Source organism: Poecilia mexicana, unplaced genomic scaffold (assembly GCF_051168715.1).
Source record: "Poecilia mexicana isolate PSO_F unplaced genomic scaffold, ASM5116871v1 scaffold_20, whole genome shotgun sequence".
Taxonomy (NCBI): Eukaryota; Metazoa; Chordata; class Actinopteri; order Cyprinodontiformes; family Poeciliidae; genus Poecilia; species Poecilia mexicana.
Genome location: NW_028263389.1, coordinates 19,211,004 through 19,232,190, shown reverse-complemented (window position 1 = coordinate 19,232,190; position 21,187 = coordinate 19,211,004). Strand labels below are relative to the sequence as shown.

Genomic DNA, 21,187 nt, shown 5'->3' with positions numbered 1-21,187 from the left:
GTTGACTTGTTGCCGTTATTGCTACATCTCTGGTGGCGGATAATGCTTGGTCCAAATTTTAATCAATACCACAGAACAAGAAATTATTATACTGGTCTGCAACTCGAAGGAAAGCCCAATAAATTTCTGTAAATTAAATGAAATGACAAAACTTCCCCAACTGTGTTATGTGGAGACAATATGGTATCTCTTATTTGTAATTGTGAGTGTTTCAACTCTGGTTATGGAAACTTTGTATTTCTCTGTATGTTTGCTTGTTTCTTTTCAGATTTAGTGGAAATTCAGACTAAAGTAGACCAAAGTTTCTTAAAATGTATTTGATTAATGTGCTTCTTGCAAACGCCGGTGCAAAATTTCCATTGATAAAGTTGAAAATGAGCAGTTTCTATGGCGACTAACTGTGCAAACACATGAATGGTGCAAAATCCATGAAAAAAAAAAAAAAAAAACAAATGGAAAAGAAAAATGCTGCAATCACAGAAAATAACAAAAAAACCTACAATCAACAAAGCATTTCTTCCATTTCCTGCCACCACAGGAAATGGAGGCAAAAGAGAAAACCCCAGCAAAAACAGCAGCAAATATTAAATGCTTCAAACTCTCTCTGTACTCCAAGCCACTAGGGGGAGTCTGGAGTAGGTAATATTACCTGCTGTTCTAAAAGCATCTTTTCTTCTAGACATCATTAAATCATAAAATCCCTTCTTTACTGAACCATATGTAAAAATGCGATTTGGTGGTTGGCTCCCCCTAGTGGTGTGGAGTACTTCAAGTTTGCAGCATTTCCTCTTTTGCTTACATTTCCTGTAGTTATATTTGTCTGATTTCTGCATTTTTAGCTTGTATTTGTTTTGTTTTCTTCTTTTTTCTGTATTTACAGCCATTTTTATTTGCAGCATTTTTGTTGCATTTCTTTGTTGTTGTTTTTTTTCCACCCCAAGTTTTCATTATTCCTGTGTTTACACATGTTGGGCACATACGTTTACCATGTTTTGCTTAGCTTAGCTGCAGTTAGGCTAGCTACAGCTGTGGCTAGCTTAGCTTAGCTTAGCAGTTGAGTTAGACAAGATGGCTTTCCAATATATTTTAACAAGTTATTTCATAAGGATATTTTTAATTAGGTTCAACCAGCATGTGTTGCTTTGGTGTGGAGGCCACTGAACTTTAAGTGAGAACCAGATTTTAACTCACAATAAAGTTTGGACCTTGCCTGCAATTTTAATGACCATGGAGCCATGTGGTAAATCCTTGGAATAAGTGGAATACAGCCTCTTCTCTTTGCCCAGTACAAATTTAACTTGATTATAATCTTGAATGAAAAGCCTTACTCTGAACTCTAATAGCCTGTTCATCCAGTCTGATCTCAAAATCAATGTGGGGCCCAGAATGAAGAATGCAACCCATTACTTCTCACAGCTCCAGAATCTCAAACACAATGCTGCTTTCATCCAACCAGGGAGCTGCATCTCTTGCAGACGGTCCGCCGCCTTGTTTCATGGTCAGGCTGCACTCAGCCACACGGTGAGAAAAATTATTCTTTAAGCCTTTCTGCACTCTGAATTTCTACAACATCCTTCAATGGATACAAACCAAGCTACAGTAAACAACAGCCATCTACCAAGGAGAGTCTTTAATTTTTAAATATAGTGAACAAAAGCTCCTAAAATAAAACTTAACTTTTTGCCTCAGCCTTAGGAGTGGCACGCTGCCGGAAACCAAATATAGGCACAGGGCTGTGGTCATAATTGGCCGTTTTATTGATTTCCGGACCTCTCGTTACGTCTGAGGTGACCTTTTGTTTGAGAATAATTGCTCTATTATAAGGTTTATTCAGGCATCTGCTGGGTATCTTGGCTACTATTATTGTCCAATAAGAATCATCAAGTATTAAAGTAGTGACCCTGCCCTGAAATGTGGAGGTGAATTGAGAGGTTCTGACTCCTTGGACTCACAAGTCCTTATCTTCAAATGAGAATCCAGGGAGGGCTGCGGAAAATATGAGCCGGGGAAGTGAGCAGGAAGTGTGTTAGGGTTGCACCGTCTCTGAATTTCCAATGAAAAAAGTACAAGAACTGAAGTCAAATCTCAAAGTATTGATACGGCAGAAAAGCCAACAAAACATTTCACAATTCTACAACCTAAAACTTCAACTGTTTTCAGGACTTTTGCTAAAAAAATGCAGAAGTTACCGTCTACTACTTGTATGTCAAACTCGAGGCCCGGGGGCCGAATCTGGCCCACCGTAGCTTTGTATGTGGCCCTCATCAATAAGTCCCTCCAGTTTTTCAGACCTGCAAAATTCACACAAAAATTATATTTTTTGTTCTGATTTTACTGCAATTTTTTTCAAAATTGGTGAAAAACATTGATTTTGAGTGACTGCTGCCTCAGCCCTACTTGATACAGTGAGTGACAAAAAGTCACATTTAGAATCACACATTAGCTAAAATATCGTAAATTATTCATTTTGACAATCGGCACCACAAAATCTGTCATTTTCATTGCAAAAAAAAAAAAAACACACTAAAACAATCAGAAATCCTGAAGGAATTGGTTTTATCAATATATTCTGGCATAACCGGCCCTTTAAGAACACCCAGACACCCCTGGTCTAAATCAATCAATCATTTTATTTTGATAAATTGTCCACATTAAACAACAACAAAAAACAATAAAAACAACAATAAATATTCCAGCCAGTAAAAAGACTCCATTGTTTATTTGTGGAAATAATAGAAAAAGCCTCTGAAGAAGAAAAGCACAAAGAGTTTAAGGGAGTAAATGATATTCAACTAGAGGTGGGAAATATTAACTTTGAATTTTATTGCAATATTTTGTGGTATTATTTATAATAACGATAAAAAAAACAATTTATATTGTAACTTTATAAATTTACTCATGTTCCTGTGAAGAAAATATATGTATAACTAATATATAATATTGTAAGTTTTTGATTTTTATTTAACATTATTATTTTAAATTTAGAGACAATGAGGATAAGAAGTTTTTGTGATGCATATAACCATGAACTGAGTGAAAACTCTCTGGATTTGGATCTTAGTGATCAGAATCCAGAAGGGCAACAAAAAGAGACGTAAATAAAAAACGCCGAGTACCATTCTACGTTACAATAATAGGAATTTTTATTCTCCTTCCTGGTTGCTTTGTCTCGTTATTTTTGTTTTCAAAGTCTGGATTGTAATTTTCCTGGCTCTAAATCTGACGTAGCTTTTTCATCAATCTGATTTTTGTGGTTTTCCAGCCGACAGCAAACCAATGAGAGCAGAATCCAGGTTGTTTTCCTTTTGCTTCTTTTTCACCAACAGTGGCATTAAAATGTGACTCATGTTCTCCGAGTTTACTGAGGAAACTTCCTGAGGCTGTGACTGCCCCCTCATCCTCAGGAGAAGCAACCAAAACTCAATAACTAAATAATAAAAAAAAAAGAACTTTGTTTCTCTAGACATGGCTATTTCTTATTTATACTACTGCAATGACCAGAAGGCACAAACAAGTTTGAAAAATCTGAAACTAAGATGTGTGACATGGTGACTGTGCTGCTAAATAAAATATCTATGAGCAGAGACCCAAAACTTTTCAGTGAGACGGATAACTTTAGTTCACACCGGCAGAAAAATCTGTTTACCTCCACATCAAAATAATTCAACATCAGGTTTGACGAGGTTCCACATTCTGCATGATGAAACCTCCACCATGTCTTCAGCAGGTGAGTTGGGGTCTAAATAACATTTAAAATGCACACATGTATGCATGCAAGGTTATAAATGGTAGAAATTACATTTCTGGCCTTCTGGGCTCAAGTGCCAATTCATTATTCATATTAGGATCAGAGGTGAAGTTACACGAGGTTTTAAAATGGAAAAATAATTATAGTTGACATTTGAAACTATTTATAATGTCTTATTTTAGAGATTAGTGCAGATAGTATTTCTAAACAGCCTTTCCATGAGTGTTCTTAGAAATTGGACACTAAAGTCAGGAGTCATGCCAACTTTAAAAAAGTTGACAGAAACATCTGAATGCCATCCTTCATTTTGATGGATTACAGTTCTTACATTTCACCACTTGGTGAAATGTAAGAATTATAAGGTTATTATAATTTTCACAATAAATTCAAATTAATGACGTTTAAAACGCCGCAAAACCTGTTCAGATGATCAGAACTGCTCCTTTTTTACAGTTTTCTCCACCATTTGTTCAGCTCCTTGCTAATTACATCAGTATGAACCAAATTACATCCATATTTGTTCATTTTTAAAGTTTGCCTATTTAAACTGTATGACAACAGAGAAGCATAAATGAAGCTTTTATTTAGCTCAACATTTCCTCATTTGCCTTGAGAAGGTGTGCTTAAACAACAATTTAAGTACTTTAAATTAATAATCGCTCAACGTTACAACAATCGTCGTGTTTTTCTAAAAGAAATAAAGCTGTAACTCGTTCCCGTAGCGCTCCGGAGCGTTTTGATGTTTCCATTCCAGCGGAGCCGGCGGAAACAGACTGATGAACACCGAGGTGAGTATTTGTCACTGTAGTATAGATGTCATATTTTCCCGTCCTTATAATGCAGGATTTGTATGCTCCGCGTTCCCTCTGGTGCCGCAAACGGATAGCATCTCTGGGTTTTGGAATAAACAGCTATGACTCATGTTTCTGCCGTTTGTGGTGACTCCATCGTTCCCATTGGCTTCTTTCCTTCGAAGCGCAGCTATAGAGAGCCATTCCTTATACTAACTAGCACAAATCCATCTCTGGTCCGACTCCAAGCAAGTAAACACACATTCTCACACAACAGGACCGTCACAAACATGAATAAAAGATGCGGAGGTTTAAGCTGCCATTAAAAATTGCTGGCGAGCCTCTTTGAGCGTCATGGCGGTGCCAACATATGGGTAACGCTGCGTTCGGTGGTCTTAATGTGCTAATGTTTTCTAATGCACTCTGCTGCCACAAAGCAGAGATCTGAATAAAGGTTCTCAGCGTGATGGAATCGATTTTCATCATTTTATTTCGACCCCTGCTGGTAAAAATGCATCAGACAAGCTGCAAGATTCTTTTCGTTTACCTATTGCTGTCCTGCAAAAGCACACCTTAAATAAAACGTATCTGTTATAGCAGTAAAGCTCTTTGCTCACAGGTTGTGATGATTTAACATAAAGGAAGATCATAAAGAGCTGATAAGTTTTACCAAAACCCAAATATGATACTCAAAGATTTACAAAGCAATGTAAAATCAGGTTGTGCTGAAAACTGTAAACACTTCAAATGAACAAAATCTTCTAATAGCAGCTGCTGATATTAGAAGATTTTAATATCAGCAGCCAAAATATGATCAAGGTCACTTCCAGATAATACAGCTCCGGAAAAAATTAAGAGACCACTTAAAATGATCAGTTTCTCTGATTTTACTTTTTAAAGGTTTATGTTTGAATAAAATGAACTTTGTTCTTTTATTCTATGAACTACTGATAACTTGCCCCAGATATTACAAGCAAAAATTTCAGTATTTATTTGTAGAAAATGAGAAAGAGTCAAAATAACGAAACAGATGTGCAGCTTTCAGACCTCAAATACTGCAAAGAAAACAAGTTTATATTAATTTAAAAACAACAATACTGATGTTTTAACTCGGGAAGAGTTCAGAAATCAGTATTTGGTGGAATAACCAGGAGGTTTTCAATGGGATTCAGTTCATTTTTGTACAGATCTGTACAGTAAAATACCAACAAAACATAAATTTGTCATTATATTACAAGTGTATATGCACCAGATAATACAAATCTGAGATTTTTGTAATATTTTAGTAAAATATCTGAAAATTACATAAAATTTGTTGCTGTTCTAAAAGACTGAAAAAGATATGAATTTCTTCTGGACATGTTCTGACGATCTGATCTCATATGATCTGGTGGTTGGCTCCCCCTAGTGGTGTGGAGTACTCCAGTTCTGTGGAGCGTTTTTGTTGCTGTTGTTTCTGCTTTTTACTTCCATTTTCTGCAGTTACAACATTTATCTGTGTTTGCTGCATTTTCAGTTTGTATTCGTTTTGCTTTGATTCTTTTTTTCTGTATTTACAGAAATGTTCATTTGCAGCATTTCCTGCTGAATTCGTTTGTCTTCATGGAGTTTAACCCTAACCCAAAATATGATAATTTAGTAAAACACCAACCACACCACTAATAACAAAAAACAAACAAATTGTCATTATATTTCAAGCGCATCAAAATATAAAAACCAGAGATTTTTGTAATATTCCAGTAAAATCTGAGAATTACATAAGTCTATGGACTGAGAGAAAAACAAACTTTCGTCAATTAATGTCATGAGAAGCTTATATGTTTAAGTATATTAGTGACACTTTGTTTGTTCAAATAAATAAACTATTTTTAAGTAAACATTTTTGACCTAACATAATTTCCCAATCCTTATCTCAGGGGGGGGAAAACAAATAGGAAGTGTTGGAAAAAGAACAAACCAAAGTTTGGAGGAATTAAATTTAAAATGAAGCCATGTTTGAAAGATTTGACAGTTTGTTTTTAAGTGTTTTGTTTCTTTCCAAACCCTGTCAGATGGGATTAATCATCCAGTCTGCCAAGAAACATTAAGATCAGCTCACTGAAGTCTACCAGAACGTCCTCATCTGTGCTCCTGTTTCTGTCTTGTTTCGCTGGTTTCCAGGTTTCACACCTATATCACAAACTTAGAAACATACATCCAGTTTGTTGAGTCCAATTGAAATAATTCAGAACTTTCTTTCTTTAGTCCTTCTGAAATAAGTTGGCATAGAATATATTGCAAATCAGAGCAAACAAACATGGCCACAAGGCAAACGCAGACAAAATCTATTCCAGCATGTAAAACTAGAGGCTGTGTGGACTTTTAATCACGCTGGCTTAACGCCACTGAAAATAATAGAGGAAGTCAGTCTGACTATGCAATAAAACTGCATGCCAAATCTTATTAGAGTGATTACAGGACCTACATTTTTCTGCAAAGAAAACAACCCTGTGTAATAAATAAAGAAGCGATAGTGCACAAAACACTCATTTTGTAATTATGCATCACTGAGCTTAATTGCACAGGATGGATCTATTCGAAAAGCTTTTTAATATGTGGCACAGACTAGAGAGGTGGGCATGAAAAAAATCTCATGATGGGAATTTGGAGTTATGATTTTTCCTGCCGCCAACACTGGCTGCTTTAGCTCGAATATGACAAGATTTACCTTGTTATTAGAATCACACGTTAATAGCAACATGCAATAGTTAGCAAGTAAACAGGTTACTACCTGAAGTAGGTTTGCATTACCGACACAATACAATTTATCATATTGTTAACAGTTATTTACATGCAAAGATTAAAAGCAGAAAGTTATTGAGGCCGTTCGGTTTGTTCTCCCTTTTTGTAGCTAATCGACCCAGCAGCTTAGCTTAGCAGAAACTTTATGCTAAAAAAATCAAAGGTAAAAAAGGACACTTACAAAACACTCATGACAGTGTCTTAATATAACTCAGTGTTAAAAAAATAAAACAACTGTAAGAATATTTCTGCCTAATAGCTACAAGCTTGAATTAGCATTGCTAGCTTAGCGTTCAACCTCTAAGCTAGCGAGCATAGCTAGCTTAGAGCTCTCAGGGAAAAATGTTTTACTTAAATGTTTTACTTAAGTACATTTAAGTACTTAAATGTTTTACTTAAATGTTTTCAAATAACTTTGAAATTACGGTTCAAACATCATTTATTACCACCATAAATCCAAATCCTCTTCATAAGAAATTTTTCATGGTAACAGTATAATAAATGCCCACCCATGAGCAAAGGTTATCCTCCAATTACTGCAATACTTTAACCTAAATTCTGTTTTAAAATGAAATGACTGAAACTATAAACTATTGTGCTTTTTTATTAAACCATAAAACTGATATTCTTGCACAAGGATTACAGACATCTCATGCCTAAACTCTTATTCAAATCTGCGTTTTCTTTTTGCAAAAACCTTTTTCAGACATATCGCCATAGAAACCAGGCGACCGCTGGGCTTTTGGAGTGGGCCCAGCAAATGTCATGATGAAAGTCGGTCTTTCATGCACGGACACTAAGCACCACTGAGGAGACACGCAATAGCTGCCAATATTTTGACCATGGGAAATCAGCGGGGGGCTGACACCGTCGCCTCTGACCATGTTTGAAAGCATGAGGAGGCAGCGGCGCGGGATGCGCGCCAGCTGATCGGCACTCAGGGGAGGCAAGCGGACAACGCCACTGTCAGATTACACAGACTCACGCTTTTCAACTCGCCAACGATGATACTGCATCAAGTCGCGACCCCTCCCTCACTTTCACGCTCCTTTCACCGTAATGTGATGGGCTGTCACATTAAAGTTCTCGAGCTGGTCAATTTGAAAGGATATCAGTATTCCTCACAGGAGACTCACTGCAGCCATAACAATAACACCAGAGGTTTGAAGCGTTAAATGTCAGCAGGAACGCTGGTTGGGGGACTCTGAAAAGAAAGCTCATTCCTCCAGATTTGTGCGCGGATGCCAGGTTCTGGTCACAGCCTTCAGGCCACCGCAGGCCATCGAGTGGCTCTGTGTGCCACTTCACGAAGCAATTAGGAGAAATCAGAAAACAAAGGACGAATTTATTGTTCTGCAGTTTTCCTATAATAACTCTGCAAATGAGGGTCGGCAATAAAGCGAGAGAAAAGTATTTCACATTTGCAATCGAAGCTTGAAGAAGACAAATTTAATGACAGTCCTAGCTTGTTGCAAAAGTGTGCATCACTTTAAGCCATCATAACTCCTCCAACAGCGCCACAAATAACCCCTGGCAGCGTGACCAATGAAGCCGGAGCACAAGCTTCGCCTAATTTGCATCCCGGCCCACAGGCAATTACCTGCTTATCGTTTGTGACTAGCACTCGCTCTTTTGAACGTTTGTCACAGACGTGGAGGTGGCGTGCAGACAACAAGAGGGACCCGAGGGGGTTTGGGGGGCGGCGGGCGGCAGACAGCAAGACCTGGATATGCCCGGCGTATCAATTAGAGACTCGGCGGAACATGGCGGCTCCTGATCGCCTCCTTGCTCCGCAGCTCTGGGCCCCTAATTACAGCCGGTCGATAAGGCCAGAAAACACAAGCTCACAGACTGAGGCGAGGAACAGATAAACAAGCAAAAGTGGACGGGAATGCAAACGTTTCTTCACAAACACTCACCGTCGTTTGGAATATCTAATGCACGTGAATACTGCACAATAGTCTGGTGATTAATTTGATCAGCTACAAACTGAATCTTATTTATCACTGTAAAACAAACAGTTGACTGAATACAAACGGTACAGTTGGTAAATAAAAATTAAAAGTTGACTTCAGGAAACTGATCCATTTATTTTGGTATTCAAAGCTTTAAAAATCTTATAATGTGCAATCGACTATGTGTAGCTAGAAAGACTATAATCCCAGTGCATACCTACCTCAAGAAATAAAGAATAAAATTACCAGAATAAAGTTGTAGTATTATGAGAATAAAGTTGTAATTATACAAGAAAAAATTTAAATTAAATACATTTACATTTCTTATCGTTTTGCATCTCCTAAAAATAAACTCTCAGCACTAATAAACAGAAAACCCATTGCTCCGTATTGATGGCTCCAGTATTCACATACATGCTCTGAAGCCACGGCCTCCAGCCTGACAACATTGCTGACCTTTTCCTTAACAAGAGTTTTACACATATTTGGGAACTCTCTTTCCAGAAAACGTCCAACATACACAGCCCACCTGACCGCAACATCGACTATTAACGAGGTAAAGGATTGTCGTGACATTTAGTTCGACCGTTTTGGCGAACGCTGAATATTTATTGGAAAATTAAGGCACCCCTCGCGTCTCATAAGCCGTCTCGGCAAAGAACATTTGAATCCTGACAACAATCATGATGGATCGCCGAGGTGGCCGTCAGGCAATCTCGCCTCTAATCTCCACTTCAGGCACCAACATCACGGCTCAATTGTTCATAATTGCCCTCAGCATGAACTACGGCACAAACATTAGGGGCATCCAATCCTCCTCTAAATCCATCTTCCATCCCCTCTTATCAGTCAAGGGCGCTCACCAAACACGAGCAATTGGTGCATTATCTATTGAGATTTCCAAAGCGAATAGTTGTGCTAATCTGTTTTGTCCACCCCTCCTTCCCTTCGCTGACTGATGTAATAAAAACGAAACACAATCAGTCTGATGTGGCCAATCAGATGTGCGGTTTCAAATGAATTCTGTGTATTTCATCAGAGAGATGTGCTCGAGTGAATCAGCCTGAGCTTGAAAGGCAAACAAAGCACAGATTGAAGATTAGCTGGGAATATTCAGTGAGAGGTTTAGCAGAATCTCAAATATATAGTCATGGGAAAACTGGGTACACATTCACTGCTTCCACATGATTAAAGCCGGAAGGGGAGCAGCAAAGTGCGGCTAATCAGATTCACCCGATTATCCAATCATAGGCAACTCGGACCGAGTCCGTGAAGGCAGAGGTTTCTGAAGCATTCTGGTGCTTTGTGTTACACCACAAAAGGTGGAAAGAGATTAGGATTGACCTTAGAGAAGCAACTGTCGCTGCCCATCAATCTGGTGAGGGTTATGCAACTATTCACAACGATCTAGAATAAATTTGTTCAAACCTGAACTTTGTGACCTTTGACCTCCACCAGCTTCCTGACGGACCGGCGTCGCCTCCTGAACAGCAGCAATCAGCACCGGCATCCCCCAGGGGTGTGTTCTCGCCCTACTGCTCTTCTCTGTACACAAACGCCTATGAAACACCTGAAGTGTGCAGATGACCCTGTGATCGGTCCGGTCCGGTGACGGGTCGGTCCAGCACCACCTCCACTAGTTCTAAATATTTTTAACTTTTTCTTCATCATGAATACATACCAAGTGCTAATGTATTTGTGGAGCTGCACAATATATCGTCATCACCATATCAATGACAAGACAACATGGCTCAAAAACTTATCACGACATAAGCGTTTCAGATCAGTGGATATCAATAACTATTGATTCATTTTAAATATCTATATATATAATATCTATAGCCTTTCCTGTGCCTACATCTCCCAGAGTGCTGTGCAGTTCTGGATCCGAGTTCAGTGAATATCCTACATATTTAATATGTTATCTTCTGATATTGTTCGCATGTATATCGCAATATTTTTCATTGTTGACTTGTTCTCCAGTCCTGCTGTCCACATTGCGAAGGACAGCTTGGAGGGAAATAATTGTTGATTAATACATTTGTAATGCTATTAACCTTTATTTTTCAAGCACATCTAATATTTAGTTGGCAGTAGATACCAACACCGGACAAAAATGACTTCACCAAAGAAGCTAAAAGAGACAGAGGAGAAAATAGGCAACTAATTGCAACATTTACCAGTAATATCCAACATTGCAAGTTTTTTTACCAACATGAAACTGATGTGCCTCTTTGGCCTGTAAACATGGTCACTCATGCACACTAACGTGAAGAAAGATGAGTGTCTCCCTTCACTGGAAACAGCTTCCAGGGTGTTTGTGTTTCTATAAAAACCAGCCATCTACCCATCACAGTGAGCATGCAACAGTCTGTTGCAGGTTTCTAGTTGCATTCGACTTGGACAGATGTTGAGTTGTAAAATGCGACATTTAGGAAGCAATGCTGCGTCATCTGTCAATCCAGAAGTTCTTGAATGGGATTTTCTGAGTTAAATGAAGCGAATCAGGTTATTGAGGCAAGAACAGAGCTTACAAATAAGGGTTTGTACGCCCTCTAGGCTTTTAAATGTAACATTAAAACCTTGGGTAATTTTTTTTTTTGCATAAATCCCTGCATCTGTTCAGACACACTGAGTCACCAGTGTTTTTATCTGCTTCGGGGCATGGTAGCAACTCTGGCCTGACTTTCTTCCAACTCAGTACTGCAGTTTGTCAAGTGTTTTCTTCAACTTCATGTATATTAAGTCATTTAAATAAACAAAACCAAATAAAATTCTGTTTTAATTACATATTCTGTACGCTTAACAGACTAAATGTGTGGTTAAAGGTCAGTCTGCTTGATGCACAAGGTTTTTCATCCAGCAGGTTAATTTCTCTCTTCATGCTTTGTGTTTTTCTCCACAGGTGGTCCAAGTCGAGTGTTTTTGTGTTTCTACGCCTCCGTCTGCTCCTTTATCACTCCAATTGATTGGAACAGTTAGATAATCCTCCTTTAATCAGTTTCTGCAGGACTTTTCTTCCTGCTTTGCTTAGACTACTGTTAATGATCTGGTTTTATATAAATATTAATGTCCTGACTGTACTTTTTCTTGGGTTTAATTGTAATTTGAGAAAACTGGGCTTTATTTATTTAAGTTGACTCAATTACAGTTGGATGTGTATCTGCATTTTAATTGGCGGGAATAAGACTTTTCTGATTGGACTTTAATTGGTTTGTTTACTTTCAACTTAATGTGCCCTGAGGTGGCTTTTCTCTTAATTTGGCACTTCACAAGAAACTCAAACTACAGTAAGATACAGAAACTTTCTTGCATGCTTTTTTATTTCGCTACAAACCGAGGCTACAGGGAGTTCGGATGGAAAATCTTTCACAACAATCTAATCTGCAGAGGACATCTCTCCGTGTGTGGCCACCTCGTTCTCTAGCGGGTCACCCTGACTTGTGGTTTGGTAGGACATTTTCACTAATGGGCGAAAAAATGAACTCAGTAAAGTCCAATATCCAATTGCCATGTATTCATGTACAGTGTAACTCAGAGATGATCGATCTAAAAACATAACTCCAGGTCTTTGTGTGTGTGGGTTAAGGTTTCTATGCAGTTTATCATCTGTGGAGGAATAAAATCAGATACTTGTTGGTTATCCACCAATCAGTTGGCCGATTTCTCCTTTTTCTGCAGATCAAATCCTGAAAAGTCTGATTTCATTCGACACAACAAAACCTTGAATTCAATATTTTTCAGTTCTGTGAAAATCAGATTGAAGTTTGTGACAAAAATTGGCTGCTGACAAAAGTACATTTTAATATTTGGAATACTGGGTCCACAAGAAAAAGGAGATTTTAGCAAGATTTTTAGAAAAACTAGCCTAGCGGGATTTTTTAATCAACATTTCTTCCTAAAAAAAAAGATAGTTTCCCATTTTGCTTCCAGTTTTTAATAAATTTCTCCATTGAACTGGTTTCTGTAAATCTCTTAGATGTTTTCTCCACTTGATGACAATAATCTGAACCACTTTAAACATCTTTTCCAAACCACAGAATGCATCTTTAAACATGGCTGCAGGGTTTCCTCCAGAAAACTTTCTAAACCCGCTGGATGACCGCCATTTTTTTTTTTTTTTGAGTTAAAAAATGTTTGAAGTTGACAGGAAATTTGAAAAAAATCACTTGATAATTATGTGTTATTGGAAGATTAATACCTGCACACCAACTATAATGTCTTAAAAAAGGGGCAAATATTACAACAAATTAAAATAAACAATCCTTAGCCTAGTGGGGGCACAAGCAAAGCCTGGTGGCCCGCCAGGCTTACAATCCTCTGGGGGAAACGCTGGGTTATTTGAATTCCCATATAACATTTGAACAACATATTGTTACGACAGCATTTAATTTCCCTTTGGGATAAATAAAGGGCTTCTGGTCTAAATTAAATTGAATTCAAATTGGTGCCACACCTTTTGGGTTTTCATGTGCCGTTCCAGTTACTTGTAAATTAGTTTTATTTCAACATATTTACAGAAGAAACTCGACTAAAATACTTGGCAAGATTTGGTGCTTTTGCAGAGAAATTGCGACCCGTTTTACTCACCTCACACTTTCTCATTCTGAACTGTATTCAGAACTTATTTACATCGTCGGCCTTCGCCAAGAAAGCTGCGAGTCGGTATGAGTGTATAAAAAATAGCAAGTTCTTAATACCTGACAGCCGAGAGCTCAGTAAAGTGCCGCAAGAGCAATAAAACATAAAGGACATGTCTCATGGCAGCAGTAAAACCTAAAAAAGGCTGAGTGTTGTTGCGTCCAAGTCCGGCTGTGGCTCTGTCGATCATTGCTCTCCTCCTCTGGCCCCCGAGATGACCGTTTAATTCAGCAACACCCACAGGCTGCTCCCCTCAGCTGTTACTCAAGCTGCCGTCATGGCACGATGCGAGGGTTTGGCTGCAAACACTCCCAAAGTCCTTTACTCTTCTGCTGGTGTGAAATGCTACACAACTCTACTTCTACCAGACAGATTGTTCGTTTCAGCTCTTCCTCCACGGTCTCCAGGTTTATAACTTCAGGCGGTTAATGATTCGCCACTATTGCAAAGTTTTACAGTCACATAAATGGCTATAAAAATGGAGAAAAGGCAGATTATTGGCTTGAACGATAGAGATGTTTTGGCTGCAGAAGTGAATATTAAGTGCCGCTTTTAAACCAAAGAGGACTTGAAGATGAAAATTATTAAGAATATACCCCGTTTGATGTAATTTATAGTGCCTTTCATGTCTCACCACAATCCTCAACGTGTTTTATTTGGGTTATCTGCTTTAGACCAATCCAAAAAGGTCTAAGTCTCAAACAGAAGCAAAAGGTTTGGTTTTCTCTGCTGCTTTTAACGCAGTGCTTGTTTACAAAACCCCACAGTAAGTCTCATTTACAATTGGTCACAAGCAAAGTTGGGAAGTTTAAAAAAAGGTCCTTTAGTGATATGAGACTAAGACTTTACTTTCTGTTGGAAGACCTGAGAAATATTGTTTATGGGTCTAAATGTGTTGGAGTAGCTCTGTTAGTTCTGATTTGTTCTTTTTGTAGACTTTTGTTGTGGTTCAGGCTTTGAGTTTTGAACAGTTGTTCCCTCTGGTTTGGATGCTGTGCAGCTGGAAGGGTTTTGCTCTTGTTTTTCTTTTACTTTTGGAGTTGCTATGGTGCTTAAATATGAAAGCAATGACCGGGGAAAAAAATCTCAAACCACCCATCATGATGGGTCCGGATCAAATCCCCTACTCCAACTTCTTCCCACCCACCTTTCAAATCATACAACCAGACTATTCGATGAGTAACAAAAGCAAAAGAGGTGGATTAGCGGTGCTTTTACACAACTGGTGTCATCCAGAACATGTTACTGTGGATTGAGCTGCTAGTGTAACACTCATACTCTTCAGAGGCTTCTTCAAATTCCCTGCAACACTGACTGCTACCGGAGATCTGTCTCTCTCACAATGACTCTTTGAAGATACTTGAAAGATAAAAGTTAAATTTAGATAAATAAAGGATTTCTAGATTAAATTAAATTTAATTCAATTTGGTGCCACACCTTTTCAGATTTTATGTGGCGTTCCAAACTTACTCTGCAGTGGTTTATCATCCAAATCCCAACAAAATCCTTTGGAAATTGTGTTGAAAACTTTTGAAAGTCATTGTTTAGTCAGCAGCACAAACACTTTAATCCCAAGTCTGTTGGTTTGGGGATGTTTGAGGCACAAACTTTTGGTCTTACGATCTTTAAAAGCTGCAATAAATTGGCCTCAGCTGTCTTGCCTCTGCAGATACATCACCTACCCTCCTCAGCTCCACCACTCGCACCTTCACACCCTCCACCTTGTTTTACTAATGAGTGTTAGAGCTCTGTTGATTACAGAAGAGCTGCTGCTATCTCCAGAGAGCTGCCCTCTCGCTGTGTTCCCTCTAACTGGACCACAGGGCCTGAAAGCACACCATCAATCAGCCGGTATCAACAGGACCTCACGCAATCATCGGGTCTCTGGATGTTTTCGAATCCTGGTGTGTCGACATGTGTGCAAATGGACATCTGTGGATTCGACAGCCTTAAGGTTGCTTTAAGGCAATTTTCCACTTTGTTGCAGGGTCATGCTGACAAGAAAATCCACAGAAAGCAACAATTACTCTAACGACCCACCAATGTCGCAGTGGCTCCGCCATGTTCCTAATTTCCCCAGTAATTAGGAAAAAGGTCACTTTATGCTTGTTTTAAAAGGCAAATTCAGCTTTTCCTCCAATATCTGCCAACATAAAAGGGTAATAAACCAACGCCAGGACTGTAACCGATGGTTTAGGATGTAATATTTAAAATTACAGTGTTGGAGTATTTATCAGTGGAGCCGGAGCAATAGTTGAGGATTTAATTAGACAAATAAAACATGACTAAGCTCTTTTACGACTAAACAAAAAGTCTTTAATCTCAAATGTAGAAATTTCAAGCACTTTACTGTATATAAATCAGGTTTTTTAAAACAATAAAAATAGTGTACTGGCTTTAAGACATGCTAGATAATGGAAAAAATGTTTTTTAGAGGGTTGAACGGCTAGCCTTATAGCTCACTGAAGAACATTTATCATTTTACCTTTTTAATAATTTATTGGTAATAAATGCAGGATCTGGTTTCCTATTTATTGCCATAACATTTCACAGTTTTCCAGACCTGATTTAAGACTCATCATACAACGGCGGTCTTTTTTGTTCCTACATTTTCCGAACTGAACAGAAACCGATTTTTGTGCTTTATGCTGTTTTTGTTCAAACTATTAGCGGTAGACATTGATATTAGCTCGTAAGTGTAGCTGTGTTCATGCCAAGTAATTTTTGTCAACGTGGTAAATCTCAAGGTTGTTCTAAAAACGATATTTTGTGGTTTTGAGTGGGAATTTACACTAGATTGCTGCAGCTTTTCCCATATTCCCCAGACAAACTCCAACCTCCAAAAGACGGTAAACACAACTTCCTGTTTTTTAATCCGGGTAACAGGGGTTTAGATTTTGAGCTGATAAGGTACAGATTTCTTAGAAAAAGCAAACAAAATATGGCTTCAATTGGCTGGCTGCTCTTATTTTCTTCCATTGCGCTAGCAGGAGGAAAATGGCGCCCAGTTAGCATCCAAGAAATAGAAAATATGGTCAACAGCTGACATATCTATTTTTTTAAAATCAAGTTGACATGACGCTCCACAGATTTTGTCCCCCTGAGTGGTGAGCCATATAAAAACAAAAAAGAAAAAAAAAAAAAAATCAAGAAATGTTGTCTTGATCGCCTCAACAGTTTAGAGTTAAACAAAAATGGAAGAAAGGAAACCAAGATGGCATCTTCATTTTCTAGCATATCTTAATTTTTTTCCGTCTTGTTAGAAATTAAGCTTAGGATGAAACTGGTGCCTTTCCAAGTAAAAATAGATCGCAACCAGCAGTTCCGGTTTAATTCTGACAAATAATGAAGTTTGAAATTCACCACTTTTCCGGCGTCTTCCGAATTCCCAGTCTATCACCCAGATCTGTAAAGTCTCGGCGGCGTGCGCTGCATACACAAGAACAGATCGTTGGATCTCTGAGCGCCTCTGAGGGTGTGACTGACAGTTTGCTGCTACAGCTAAGCAGAGGAGGGCTGCCCACATGGCAGCAGAAAAAATACAAATAAATAAATAAAAATCCCAAATGTCCCTGTCACCTTTTCTGTCATTCCTAGACATGTTCTGCACAGTTAGAGAAGCAGGTGACAGATTTCATCCAAAGCTGACAGATGACAGTAGAGCTGAGCAGAATTTGGAAGCATTATTTTTGCATGTTGACCTACAGATTTATGTGAATATGCATCAGCAGAGAAGCATGGTAACGCATTAGAATGCCCAAATTTGACTTTTTGGCTTATTTCACATGCAAATATTTAAGATAAGTTAGTATGTGGCAAAAACTTGTTATTTTTCAGATATTCTACCTCGAAGCACAACTCATGAAGAAAAATCAGCGCATTTCCTGTGTGATTTGGCTAAGTTTTCAGGCTCAGGTTTTCCTGTGCAGAGGGCATTAACAGATGCTCCATAGAGACAGACTGATGAGGAATGAGAAGAAAGCAGAGCAGAACCACAGCGCATCACACAGACGTGCAACAGTGTTAAAAAGGCTCCAGCCTGCGAGGGAAACTCGGGTTAATTGAGTTCTATTGAAGGAAAAGCATATTTAGGATGTAATTAAAATGTGCTGCATTATCGTCAGTGGCAGTTTTGCAAGCCTGATTAAAGTTGGCTTGATTGGGATCGTTTGCGTGTTCAGCTGAGAGGTGATGGAGATACATTAGTCACTGAAAAAGCGTCAATGCATGGCAAACAATAATGACAAAATAACCATTTTTATAGGAAAGTGTGGAAATTATCCAGTCGTGATGCACAACTCCGCAGAAAGCAATTCCAAATTGCCTCTAACTGTAAATGCAGATTATAAGCAGGACAATTTTACAATTAACGACCATAAAGAGTGACATATAAATCTTACCAACAGTGCTGGGGGAACTCATAAAAACCCTGCGCAGGTTAATGTGCAAGGGGACAATAAATAAGCTTCTCTCTACCTGGTCTTGCTGTTGAGCCGCTTTCGACGGCGCATTGCCTTCCTTGGCCGTGGTCATGGTTCCCTACCGCGGGGTGACAAACTGTTGTTCCCCTCTCGGCCAAGAGGAGAGGGAAAAAATACCGGCAGATAAAGGTTCAAGAAGAAAACAGTCTATTCGCGGAGCCTGCAGGCAGCCGGGCAGCGAGTCAAGGTGCGAAATGACAAGAAAGAAAGAGGGAGAGCCAGAAAAAAAAGAAGGAGGGAGAAAAGATTCAGTAGTCAGTGGAGGAGAAAGAGAGGCAGAGAGAAGCCGCGCATCTCCGCTTTAAACGCTTCATGCGGGACTCCGCGCGAGACATTCGATGTTCCACGCGCGCGTGCACAAGCCGGTGCCTCCGCACGTTGCGCGCGCGCGCAGGCATGGCCCGCAAATCAGCAGAGGGGAGTGAAAAAACTCCATACTAATGTAGGTGTTTATGCTTTTAGCCTAGAGAATATTTATGACGTCCACGGGCGAACCAAGGTTGTTGGAGGTCCAAAGCACAACTTCCCCTGGAGGCCTCCACTGCTAGCTAAGCACACTGCAACTACATCTAAATGTGTTTTCACACCTGATTGTCCAGAATTGGAACATTTGGTATATTTTCAGCTTTCACAAAATATTTGAAAACCCTGTTCCCCTCCTCACCTGTGGTGGCGCTGTACCAAGAGCCACTGAAGAAAACAGCAGGAAGAATCTTCATAAAATGTAAACAAAAATGAAACGACATCAGATTTTAGTGGTTGTAGGACTCTGCTTCTGTCTTTAGCAAGTCATGGCAATTCAATTATTCTAACAACTCTAAGCACGCACATTTGTTTTGGTTGCATTTACCCAGAATTCCCTGCTCTAAAGTCCACTTTCTGTTTTTGGAGCATTCACATAATGCATTTGAAATGCACCAGAATTCACTTCAACCAAACTGAGGCCTCAGGTTTGTAGTTTTTGGTACACATTTACACATTCACACCTCCCAAAACAAACCACAATTACTGGGCAAACAAACTTCAGTCCAACTGAAGTGAACCAAACAGGGCTGATGTGAATGCACTCTGAATAAATCAGATTATCATCAACACCTTAAATCATTTCTGTTTCTCTTTCTGTTTATTTAGATGATCATGTCTTACAGTTACTGTAAAATACACAAAATCTATTTTGGTCTGGTTTCTAGTACACTTGAAATTAGACAAAACTGACTTTTCAGCAAGTCAATAACTCTAATATTGATTAAAAAGTACTAGTTCCACAACATAATAATACATAACACCAGAAGTTACGCTAGACTATTTTGCTGTCAGCCATTTTGACTGACAGGATTTTAAAATAATTCTGTTTTTACCTCTCAATTTTGAAAATAAAAAAAAATACTCAAAAGTATTTCATTTCTATTCATTTTAACAAATGACTTCCCTCATTCAGAGGCTTATAATGAGTCAATGGTCCAGGTGTGTTAGAGAAGGAATGCATCTAAAGCTGCAGATGGTAGCTCTGGAAAACTAGACTTGGGCACCCCTAGCATAAATGTATAAAAATACAATGTTAAAAATAAATTAAACACCACCTCATATTGTTAAATAACTGATTTAATGTATTGAAGTTTTAAATATTACATTTGAGTTTCCATGGATGTAAAATTACTGCTTAGTTTAAAAATTACAATATTTAAATCAGTGTTTAAAGGTAAGCAAACAAATAATAAAAACAAGTCACATGGGCAGACATTATAGACTTTATGCATAGATTTAGTCTCAGAGGCAACTGGAATTAATTAATTTAAAAAATCCTTTCTGAATATCATCTCATGGTCTCTGAACTAAATGCGTCTTTCTGACCGGGAGCTGACAGCGTGTTGAAGAGTTATGGACCGGACGCTTTGGAGCGTCTGGTTAGGAAGCGCATTACAAACCTTTGGTTGAAATGTAGTTTGTAGTCAATTCGTGCTCAAAACCTATTTTAAGTCAATCATCGGCCTATAAAATGCTGGGGGGCCACATGTGGCCCGCGGGCCTTGAGTTTGACACATGTGCATTACACCATAGAACTGCCAATTGGTAATTAAAGTAGCTTCGATTTCAAAGAAGCCTACATTGAAGTCGATTGGCAAATGAACCATCACCAAAGAGGAAGGCTCTTGTTGTCTCACTGCACCCCAAGAGATGCATAACCTACAAAAATCGTTTCTGTCTGGTTTTGAACCAGAGACCTTTTGCATGTAAAGCAAATGTGATAACCACTACACTACAGGAACTGAACTTCTCTGCTTTGTTTCAGTTTGAGGTTCCAAAGTTGATGATGTGAGATGCAACGCATGAAAATTTCAACTGAGGTTTGCACTCAGATGCCGAGATTCAGAGTACAGACCATGACACCACAGACCCTTGTTGACCTTTAGTAAACACCTGTGATGAATAGAACATGCAAAATCTGTTTCTGTCTGGTTTCGAACCAGAGACCTTTTGCATGTGAAGCAAACGTGATAACCACTACACTACAGAAACTCAGGCTCTTTGCAGTGGTCCTGGTAGATGATCCACATTTTGTTAGAGACTAATGTCAACGATGGGCATGGAACAATGTTAAATACTTACAGATCCTCTCAGAGAGCACAGTAACTTGGTGAACAAACTGCCAGACTTATACTTGTGCCTAATTTCACATTACAGTCCATAAACTAAGCCTGGGATCAAAAAATTGTATTGAAGATGTCATTAGCAGAGACAAATGGTTCTACAGAGACTTGGCTAAATGGCTATAAAATAAAATCAATACTT

At 38.7% G+C, this 21,187-nt stretch overlaps 1 protein-coding gene and 1 non-coding gene across 2 annotated transcripts in view; both read right to left on the bottom strand.

Annotated features, from left to right (window-relative positions):
* The window catches only part of LOC106932145 (A-type potassium channel modulatory protein DPP6-like), a 111,547-nt gene extending 92,745 nt beyond the window's left edge, over positions 1-18,802 (bottom strand). The window contains exon 1 of the mRNA XM_088001435.1: positions 18,393-18,802. Coding sequence (XP_087857561.1) covers positions 18,393-18,449 — 57 coding nt within the window. The 5' untranslated portion in view covers positions 18,450-18,802. The remainder of the gene's footprint in view (positions 1-18,392) is intronic.
* A 2,039-nt stretch (positions 18,803-20,841) lies between these two features.
* Positions 20,842-20,914, bottom strand: trnav-cac (transfer RNA valine (anticodon CAC)). The gene has a single exon. It is a non-coding gene; the product is annotated as a tRNA-Val (tRNA).
* Between the last annotated feature and the right edge of the window lie 273 nt (positions 20,915-21,187).